Below are 10,211 nucleotides of genomic sequence, written 5' to 3'. Positions count from 1 at the left end.
CCAGGCTAACTTGTAGCGCTTCTAGAATATGGTTTAAGGACTAAGAATATATTCATAGGTGGGGCGCCTGGGTGGCTCAGTGGGTTAAAGCCTCTGCCTTCGGCTCAGGTCATGATCCCAGCGTCCTGGGATCAAGCCCCGCATCTGGCTCTCTGCTCTGCAGGGAGCCTGCTTCCTCCTCTCTCTGCCTGCCTCTCTGCCTAATTGTGATCTCTGTCTGTCAAATAAATAAAATCTTAAAAAAAAAAAAAAAAGAATATATTCATAGGATATTAAAAACAATGTACAATATGGATCCAAATATGTAAAATGTATGTGTATATCAGTTCATATAGAGGAAATACATTGAAAAATTACATATGAAAATGTTAACAGCGATCATTTCTCCCCCAACCAGTGATGGATTATGGATGGTTTTTATTTATCCCTTAAGCTTTTTTGTTTAGGCCCCCAACTTTTCCATAATGAATCGGTATTCTTATAACCAATTTTTTTTTCAGTGCAGTGGCAAGCTTGTTGGGTCAAACAGTCCTTTAAACAAATGTGTAAGGCCCTCTGCAGAGGCCAGCTCTCCAAGAATTTATGTCACACAGATAATTAACACCACCTGTTACACTTGGGCTAAAAGGGGGCCTGAACAACAACGAATACGGGGACTGTGAAACTCATCAGCCCCAGTTCAGGCCCGCACAGCAGGGAGAGCCCCCCACCCCCATCCCGCCCGCGGCACCTGCCGCCTCAGTGGCTGCGCGCCCCGCGAGCGAGGAACTGGGGTGCTGGGCATTCTCAGCTGCCGCGGGGCCCAGGCCCCTCCGCGCGGCTTTGCGCAGAAGCCCGGGGCCTTTCGGATTTTACACCCCGATTTCCAGCCGGAGCTAAGCTAGAGGCAAACACGCAGCCAAACAAAAACGCTGAAAGAGCCCTTAAAAGCCTGGAAAGGAAGAAAGGACAATGAAACGTGATGTAAGAGCCACTGAACGGCCAGTGACTCAGCGCTCCTGCCCCATCAACACCAGCTGCAGCCCGCGGACGGACACACACACACACACACACGCCCGCAAACGCGCGCACGCGCGCACTGTGCAAACATCCCAGCGCCTAGAGCGGAGCAAAAATTCCAGCCCTTGCGCGGCGTCGCCGCCAAGACCCCAAGATCTCCGCAGCCGCCGCCCCGGCAGCATGCTTACGGGTGTTTGTTGCACGTTAATTCCGCTTTCTATTAACATCTTTTATCCAGACTCCATCCCCGAGGAGCTGGACGCGTGTCCCCGGGAGCAGAGTCAGCAAACAGGAACCAGTCCCGGCCTGCAAGCCCGGCGGTCTCTCCCTCCGCCTCGGACACGTCCCAGGGCGCGATCTGGTTAGTGGGGTCGGTCGGAGAGCTGGCTTCTGCAGGAGGCTGGGCCGGGAGGTGCCGGGAGGGTGCGTGTTCGATCCCCACCCCTTGTGAGCCAGGGAGGGGGCTGGGAGAAGATTCGCACAGACCACAGGTGGGAGTGGGAATCTGTCCCAGGGGATGTTGGACTCAGGCGGTGACTCCGTCTGCAAACGTCTCCTCTTATTGAAAGTTGCATTTTTAAACTCAGCCTTTACCACAGTTCAGAGTCGGTTGAAGTGACCCCTCCCATGGAGTCGCCTGGGGCTGGCCGGGCTCCTCCCAGCGGCTCCGATACCGCAGGGCCCGCCCCCAGGGGCTCTGCGGAGGAGGCTGGGCCCAGAGGCCGGCCGCTCCCTTCCACCACCAAACCCACAACGCACCGGCGCGGCTCTTCAGACTCGATCCAAAAGCAGCTTTATTTTTGTCACCCGCGGCTCCTTCAAAATGTATTTCACAGGGATCGCTCGCTCCTGCCCTTCAATGAAAAAAACCCATGAACTTCAGAATTTTTTCTGCTGGCTCTGAGGTATGAGGTCATCCTATGGACGGAGGTTCAAATCAGAAACACAGTCTTGTTTCAGAAATTAGGTGCTGGGCCAAGAATCCAGCAGAGTGACACTATAAGATTCATTCCAGGGTGGGGCTTCACAGCAGTCCTCGCCCCGCTGAGTGGGAGGGAGCAGGGGTCAGGGGACCGCATGGCCCATAGTTGAATGGACTCTTTCCTGGGTCTGCTTGTTGGTTTGTTTCAGCCTCATTTAGGCACCCAGATGCCATCCTCAGGCTGTTGGCTGCTCCCCCAACACACATTACCCTCGAACCCGCCGACCAGGCTTTCTTCATCCCATTACGTCTCAGGCCAACTCTTGGATCAAATTCCAGACCTGGGCTGGCCTGCTCCCTCCATCCCCAGTCCCATGCAGGTTGGTCCCCGCTCTCTGCGGGGTGCAGTTCTTGCCCAAATGAAGCCCTGTTTTCTCTTTTCTCGACTTCTTCCCACTGCCAAGACTGCTGCTGGAGCTCTCTGAGCCGCTCCGAAAACGCAGGTCCCAGAGTGGGCCTTCTCTCACAGGACCTGAGCTGCCCCAGCCCCATCCCTCCTGGAGAGGCCAGTGCAGTCATGGCTTTCCTAACAAATGCCCCCCCCTCCTTTTTCTGGAACCTTCTCTATCCCTTCACAGGTGAGGGTTTCTAAGGGCTGTGAAAACCAGTTTCTGGACATTTCCTTTGAAAAGCTGCACATGGTCTGCGCCACACGTGCCTCAAATGACTATACTATTCAACCAGCCACTGGCCTGGGGCATGTGAGAGCCGACTATAAGGTGGGAGTAATACCATCGGCCCTCAGGAAGTCTCCAGGCATACCACTCTGAGTACATGGCCCTCACATGAAAACAGTGTTAGTATTCACCTATTAATGGTGTTACCAACTCGCTTCAAGTTCAGCTTCTCATCATTTTGAGATCATATCTCATAGCGTATGGAAAACTAATGCATACTTTTTTATTTTAATTTTTTAAAAGACTTTATTTATTTACTTGAGAGAGAGAGAGACCATGAGCAGAGTCAGGGGCAGAGGGAGAAGCAGGCTGCCCGCTGAGCAAGGAGCCTGAAGTGGGGCTCGATCCCAGGACTCTGGAATCACGACCTGAGCCCAAGGCAGACTGTCAACTGAGCCACCTCTGCATATTTTTAAATTTGCATTTTCAAGTAAAAGCTATCGTTTGTAATTCTTAATATTCAACAGTAAGTATTATGACACCATTAAAAAAATACCATCTGACCTCCTCACCTCCTAGACCTGTCTGGATTTGGAACAAGACCAGAGAAGCTCTGGTAACTCGCATCTGTCAGTGGTGGGCTGGAGCTGCTGTGTGTCTTCCCAGCTCCCAAGTTCTGGAATATTACACTGGTAGCTTGCGATTGGCCATGGGGAGGGTATTTCTGCAGCGGAATTGAGCAAATGTTGCAAGTTAGAGCTTTCTCTCCCTTCCCCACCCAAAGCTGATTATTAAACACTCACCCACATACCACTGCATGCAATTATAATGCAATAAATTTTATTGCTATATATGGTCTATATCTGGAGGCCCCACGTGACATGGCTGAAGATAAGGGCCCCGGGTAGAGCCGTGATAAAGAAGAGAGCAGAACGAAGGCTCCGCCTCCCATAGGAATATCCCTGGGAGTGTGGCCCCAGACATGTGCCCAGGGGCAGGACAATAGGGTTCTCAGGGCCTGAGGAAGCACCTGCTTTCTGGGAAAAGTGATTTCCTAACAGATGGGGGAGAGAGGTGGGTGTGTGTTCCTCAGAGTGGGAACACAGACTGGGCTGGCTAGAGTGGCCCCGGGAGGCAGGGCGGCCCTATTTTCAGGCCTAAACCCATCTCCACTCCTGCAGGTCCTCCCTGATGCCGGGATGCTGGCAAAGACACTGCGGCCCCACGAGGAGCATGGCCTCTGTGGCCCCAGAGCTGGGCTCCCCTCTCTAGCGCTTGAAGGCAGCAGAATCTAGGATAGTGAGGCCACTCCACAGGAAGGGAACAGAGGGGGCGTCAGTAGCCATCTGGGATGGCAGAAGCCTTCCTGGGAGCTGGCAAGGGTAGGTCAGGTGAAGGGGGTGGTGTCTAGGATTTTGCTCCTCTGGCTCTGACATCTTACCCCAGGGTGGTGAGGATGGGCCTGACTCAGAGCCCAGGGCCAGGCAGGTGAGCGCCCCAGGCTCAGGGTGTGCCGGGCTGGTTCCTGACAGTGACAATTACAACAGAAAGGGGCGGTGGGTAACAGCCTGTGGCTGAGCAGCAGCAACAGGGGCCCTTGGCAGTGACCCAGTGAATGACAGTTCCACAGGGCCCGTGTCCTAAAGGAGACTGAATGTGGTGGGGGCAGGGGGGCGGTGAGGAGTCAGAACCCAAACAGGTGAATGGCATCCGCAGAGCAACACCCCCGGGGCCCATCGGATATACCATCTGTCACCCTGGTTCCTAAGGTGGAAAACTCCTACATGCAAAGCTGCTCTGTTTTCTCCATTGCTGAGGATTTTGTTTTCTTCTTGGACTATCTTTACAGAAACTAGGTCTCATCGGATTTTTTTTTGGGGTGTTGTCTTCTGCCATCCATGGAGAGCTCCATTCGCTTTCTAATATTGTTTGGAGAATCTGAAGCGCATGAGAAATTAAGCCAAACCTGCCATTCCTCAAAATGTTTACATTTCCATGTAAGTCCCCTTGGCCTGGTTTTCTTTTGTCCTCTCAGGGCACAGAATCCCTGACAACGCCCTCTGAGCTGTGGCAGAAGGAAGACACCAACGTCAGAGAGCAGGGGTCTGTTAATACTGAGGAGGGACAGAAGACCAGAAAAGCCACCGCTTCCTCTCCAGGTCACACGTCATGTGGGAGAGGAGCTGCCAAACCCTAGCCTTGCTTGCTTCTTAAGCATCAACGAAGGAGAACATCGACGTGAGGAAGAGGAAATTAAATTCTTTTTTTTTTTTTTAAGATTTTATTTATTTGTCAGAGAGAGAGAGAGAGTGAGCACAGGCAGACAGAGTGGCAGGCAGAGGCAGAGGGAGAAGCAGGCTCCCTGCTGAGCAAGGAGCCCAATGTGGGACTCGATCCCAGGACGCCGGGATCATGACCTGAGCCGAAGGCAGCTGCTTAACCAACTGAGCCACCCAGGCGTCCCAAGGAAATTAAATTCTCATGGAAAGATATGTACTTGTATTTGATATCAGGGAGCAGTGATAAATTATACATTTGGACATCCAAATCTTAAAAAGTAGTGAAGTCCAAAGCTGTTCTGAGCCTGGGAGGGCTCAGTAGGTTAGGCGTCTGCCTTCCGCTCACGTCATGATCCCAGGGTCCTCAGATCCAGTCCTGCCCAGCAGGGAGCCTGCTTCTCCCTCTCCCTCTGCCAGCTCCCTCTGCTTGTGCTCTCTCTCAAATAAATAAAACCTTCTAAAAACAAACAAACAAAACATGATAATTATTCCAGATCTGGAGGTAACAGTGCTTCCACTAGTAAGTTCATAGCATCAGTCCCCATCTGACTTTCCATGGAGTCTAGTAGACGATTCTACCAGACCAGCTTAAGGCTCTTTGAACTTATTTAAAATGGGTGACCAGAGGCCCCAAATTGTCATGTCTGTTACTACACTGCCATCTAATGGCGAGGTGTATTAAAACACAAATGTCAGGGACCACTGATAAACTCTCAAGTTTTTGTTTTTGTTTTTGTTTTTTTCATGACAAATAGTTATAATGTGTCTCTGTGTCTCTCCAGAGAAGTGGTCCAATGGCCCCCATAGTTCACAGAAAGGAAAGTCGTGAAGTCTCTAATTTGACTATCTGAGAAAAGATTGTGTAAGCGTCAGTGAGGATAGGCTGACTTCTAAAATACTCTCAAAGTGTGCAAGAGAAGGCTGCTATTTTAAGAGAATTCTTGTTTCAACTTTCCTGTATATGAGAATTTAGGAACATCAGAAGGATTTGTACAATACTCTATGTGTATAATGAATTATTATCTTACAGAAAGGAGGACAAAAATTTCAACCATAGCCCCATCCAGACACTCTCCATTTCTCTAAAAATAAAGTCCCACAGCAAAAATCAAGTTCCATTGCGATACAAGAAAACGCTTTGTTACCAACCCTTTTCCCTCTGCTCCTGCTGGTCAAGATTTTAGATTACTGGTTTTCGCTCCAGTGCTAAATGTTAGAAGCGGATATTATTTGGGGCAAATTTACTGAGCTATGAAAATGAAGGCTGCCCCTCCCAATGCCCCACAAGTCCCCGCCCCTCCAATGCACAGGACACACATATCAGGGATTTTTCCACTTCTGAGCAATTCCATTAGTGTCACCAATAACTCAACTCTGAATCACATGGGAAGACAGCTGGAACCCCAAGAATTCTTGGGTGCAGCTAGCTGGACCACTGTGCATGGAGGCTTGCTTCAGAAACCCTGGGGACTCTGGGGACTGAGTGGTTGGCATACACCAGTGACGCCCAGACACTCGACCAGCTTGAAGGCAACAAAGGGCCATGGGAACAGCAAGCATGATGGGTAGTAGAATTAGGATACCCTGAAAGCTGGCTTCGAACACCAATTATGCTATGGAATATTGAGAAATACTGTTAGCAAACTTACAGCCTAGACATGCTTTTGAAAATATGAAAGGATTCAGGGTGCCTGGGTGGCTCAATGGGCTAAGCCTCTGCCTTCGGCTCAGGTCATGATCCCAGGGTCCTGGGATTGAGCCCCCCATAGGGCTCTCTGTTCAGCGGGGAGCCTGAGTCCTCCTCACTCTCTGCCTGCTTCTCTGCCTACTTGTGATCTCCGCTGTCAAGTAAATAAATAAAATCCTTAAAAAAAAAAAAAAAACTTTAATAAATAAATAAATAAATAAAATCTTTAAAAAAAAAAAAAAAAAGTAAGTCTAACTAGAACCTGAGGCTCTGGAATCAACACTTCAGCCCCATGTCCTCAGCTCCCTCAGTATCAAGCAATGCGCCATCATACCCACCCACCCCCCCCCCCCCGGCGCTCCCCCGCACCCCGAGTTCGCCCCCTCCCCGCAGGTCTAGTAGGTTCTGCCCACCTCCTGAGCCTGCTTCTCCCTGGGAACCGGAGCAAAGCCACTGGACAACACTAGTCATCTATGGTGGGGCTCAGCAGAGAGGTCCCTGGGGACACTCGATCTCCTTATTTTGTTGTTTAATCTTTAGCATCGGTGGTTCTCTTCCAGGTCTAGCAAGAATGGCTGGCAAACACGGTTGTTAGGTGGGAAAACAAGAACACAGAGATCTCCCTGTGCTCAGAGGAAACTGCTAGGGAGGGGAGAGAACAACAGACCCAGCATCACCTCTGTAAGAGGATGGAAAGCAACAGATTTTAGGGCTTTTCTTTTGTTTCTGACAAAGTCACAGAATTTTCTAAGTACAACTTTACAACCTACCTTCCCACCACCTAGAAGGAACGACTATGAACAGGGTGCCTGATTAAAAGGCCAGTTCTCGAAGCTATAAGCGACTGCCCATGAGCTGGGGGAACAGAGAGCAGCTGGAACTCAGCAAAGCAAGGAAGTTTTTCTGAAATAATTTAACAAAGGACGTCCCCGTGCTTCTATCAGAAAACATTTCTACTGTGAGGTTTCCACATAGCTGCTAATAATAACTTGTAAATTTGCCTAGCTGGTGGCTGGAGCGTTGGAATTTACGAATAACAAAGAGCAGAAAAGAACTAAAGAGGAAGCCAGCTCTTTTCCTTGGGAATAAACACAACGTGCTTTTGAACAACCCTCCTCTTCCCTCCAAAGAGAGCAGGAAAGAAATCAGGCTAGTCCGAAGAAATTCATGCTATGGATCATTAAAGTGGAAGGCTTTTCCACCCCTGTTTGTGGAGTCAGTCGGAGCCAGAGGCAGGAAGCCCAGAAGCGAGAACCGCCACGCAGGGCACTCCCTTCCCTGGCTCTGACCTTGAACTATATTTGGCGTCACCCACAAACCTGGGAAGCAGTAAGAACGCAGGCTGAAGTCAAGTTCATGAGCCACTGGTGCTCGTTCCCAGGGTGGGGAAAGGGGGCGGGGCCAAGGCTGGAGGGCTGGTCACCAAAGAGGACAAAGCCTTTAGGGGACCTGAGCTCACCAAGCAGGTGCGAGGGGCTGTCATCCTTGCTCTGACCCAGTTTCCCAGCATCACGGAGAACTTCCAAAATGAAATCACCTATGGCACTGAGGACCTGCCTTCTGTTCTTTGATAGGCTCATTCCACCTCTGGGGCAAAAAATATATATATTAAAATACTCATCCTCCCACTTAACCTTGCCTGAAAACCTCATCCTTCCTTAGAGAAACCCGTTTCCATGGCAAGCAGAACAAAGTCGGAGGAGGCAGGGGAGTTCTGTCTGTGCAAGAGGGCAGAGTTGCCTAGACCAGTACCCACTGGGTGTCTCCCTTTTGTGACCAACGGGTAAAATGAACATACTCGCGGGTGAATTTAATAAAGTTAAACTTGCAGGTCGGCTGGGCAGCGTCCGAAGACCTTGCCACACCCCCACCCCCAGCAGGTGCACAGCTGGGTCTCTACCAACCGGTTCCCCACTTCTCAGAGCAACTCTGCGTGCCCTCGTGTGGACCGCCCACTCCCCCACCCACCACACACACACACACACACACACACACACACCCACACACACGCGGGTGTTACTACTTCTCACATCCCTCTGAAGCTCTGTGGAGGCAGCGGGAGCCTGTTGGTGGGGACCAGAGCACCGTGCCGAGGAAGCCTGCAGAAACATTCAGGCCCATTAAAAACCAATAACAAGAAATGGGTTTTTCACCTGGTTTCCTATGGAAAAAATAATGTGGGGGAGGGAGGAAGCAAGTTTAAAATACCCGCGTGGGTGGGTGCGCATGCATGTTCTTACGCAGATTAGAAATTCTTCCAGCCAATAAACGTTTCTTGGTACCTACTCTGTGCAAAGCTCTGTGCTCTCTGATACAGACGTGAGACACAGGAGCTCACAATCTAGAGGAGAAAAATGACACATACAAACTAGAAAATCCCAAGTCCCATAATAAAGGCTCATTCATCTATTCAACAAAGATGCACTGTGCACAGTGTGCCAGCCCCGAGGATGAACAAATAATTTTGAGAGCAGGGAGGCCGAATGTAACCACCATTCCTCTTCCGAACGTGGAAGGAGGTGATCAGAGAGCCGCCATGCACGCTCTTCAAGGACAGGGTCCTTTTTGCACAACTGTCGCACCTGGCGTGCAAACATCCAGAAAATACTGCTTCCCAAGGATGGAATTCCTGTCCTCTCGTTCCCTAGGCAATTTCAACCCGATGTTTCTTGGCCGGAAGGCTTTCTGGAGGGAGGCCTGAACTGAGTCTCAGAGGTTGTGTGGGAATGAAAACAAGTCGTGTGTGTCGGAGGGACAGCTGGAGAAAGGCGGGAGAGAGGCAGCCCCGGCATGGAGACCGCCACGCAATCCAGCCTCTTGAAGGTGGCAATTCCACATTGACCTTGCCGGAGTGGTTTGCAGTTCAGCAAGCTTTCGGGAGCCAACCCCATTCTAGAGAAGATGGCCAGCAACTAGCCTGCCAGCTTCTTAAGTCAGAGTGGCTCTAGCCCGTGGGCCACGTGACTTTGGAATCCGGGTAGAGGCAGAAGGATGCTGAGCAGCGGGAAATCAGAGCAAGTTGCAAAGTCAGGGATGTCCTCATCGCCCGAGGGCAGCCGCAGTCTCTGGTTCCCACCCCTCTCCCCTCGGTACAGAGCAGAGTTTCCAAGAGCTGCACTTTGCTCTGCTCCCTCAGACTGCTCTCCTGCATCCGTGTCCATACACCACACCTTCCCGCTTTCCCGCCCATCAGTCTGGCTGCTGTCGCCGCGCCCCGTGTCCTCCTTCTCCTCTGCCAATCCTGCGTCGGATTGTTTCCCTCTCTGTCCTCTCTCCAGCTGAGATAGCCGATTCAAGTGCCATCGATATGGTCTAAAAATTCCCAAATCCCCATCTAAGGCACAAATAAATAAATAAAATATTTTAAAAGGTTGGGGGGGCAGCACTGAGCCATGAGCATTTGGCAGAGAACAGCAGCGGTCGGGCTGGGAGACCTTGCTGTGTCTCCCACACAGCGAAGCCCTTCACCCCATGTTCCCTTAGTGACAAAGACTGAACGATGATGGATAGAGTCCTGGATGTCACATATGGCCCCAGACCTTTCCACTAGTCTATAGAAACCAATCCCCAGCACTAGGTAAGATGGTTCTGGAATCTGACCTGTGATCCTCCTATAGCTGGGGCTTTGGGGTGGGAGCCCCTGACTC

General features: G+C 50.8%; 1 protein-coding gene across 16 annotated transcripts; it reads left to right on the top strand.

Moving 5' to 3' along the window:
• Nucleotides 1-281: 281 nt before the first annotated feature.
• Nucleotides 282-9,888, top strand: LOC309849623 (uncharacterized protein). Of its 16 annotated transcripts, none has more exons than XR_014303791.1 (4): nt 282-1,360; nt 1,836-1,904; nt 2,560-2,777; nt 2,902-5,354. XR_014303791.1 is itself a non-coding variant. In XM_082702367.1 (4 exons), the coding sequence occupies exons 2-4, from the start codon at nt 1,872-1,874 to the stop codon at nt 4,793-4,795; spliced, it is 336 nt and encodes a 111-aa protein (XP_082558493.1). In that variant the 5' UTR covers nt 282-1,360; nt 1,836-1,871; the 3' UTR covers nt 4,796-5,354. The 16 variants fall into 16 exon arrangements, 2 of the variants coding, with proteins under 2 accessions (XP_082558493.1, XP_082558494.1); XM_082702367.1 differs by having other exon boundaries at nt 2,560-2,700; nt 4,634-5,354; XM_082702368.1 differs by having other exon boundaries at nt 282-1,904; nt 2,560-2,700; nt 3,780-5,354.
• The last annotated feature ends 323 nt before the right edge of the window (nt 9,889-10,211 follow it).

Source organism: Mustela nivalis, assembly GCF_964662115.1.
Source record: "Mustela nivalis genome assembly, chromosome: 16".
NCBI classification, from domain to species: domain Eukaryota; kingdom Metazoa; phylum Chordata; class Mammalia; order Carnivora; family Mustelidae; genus Mustela; species Mustela nivalis.
This window is presented reverse-complemented; position numbering and strand designations above follow the sequence as displayed.

What these genes read in the sequence shown, in the direction of transcription:
- LOC309849623 (XM_082702367.1), top strand. Translation starts at nt 1,872, where the DNA reads ATGAACTTCAGAATTTTTTCTGCTGGCTCTGAG. An exon ending in TTTTTTCTGCTGGCTCTGAG is followed by an intron (nt 1,905 to 2,559) that starts GTATGAGGTCAT and finishes ATCCCTTCACAG; the next exon opens with GTGAGGGTTTCTAAGGGCTG. An exon ending in ATGTGAGAGCCGACTATAAG is followed by an intron (nt 2,701 to 4,633) that starts GTGGGAGTAATA and finishes TTGTCCTCTCAG; the next exon opens with GGCACAGAATCCCTGACAAC.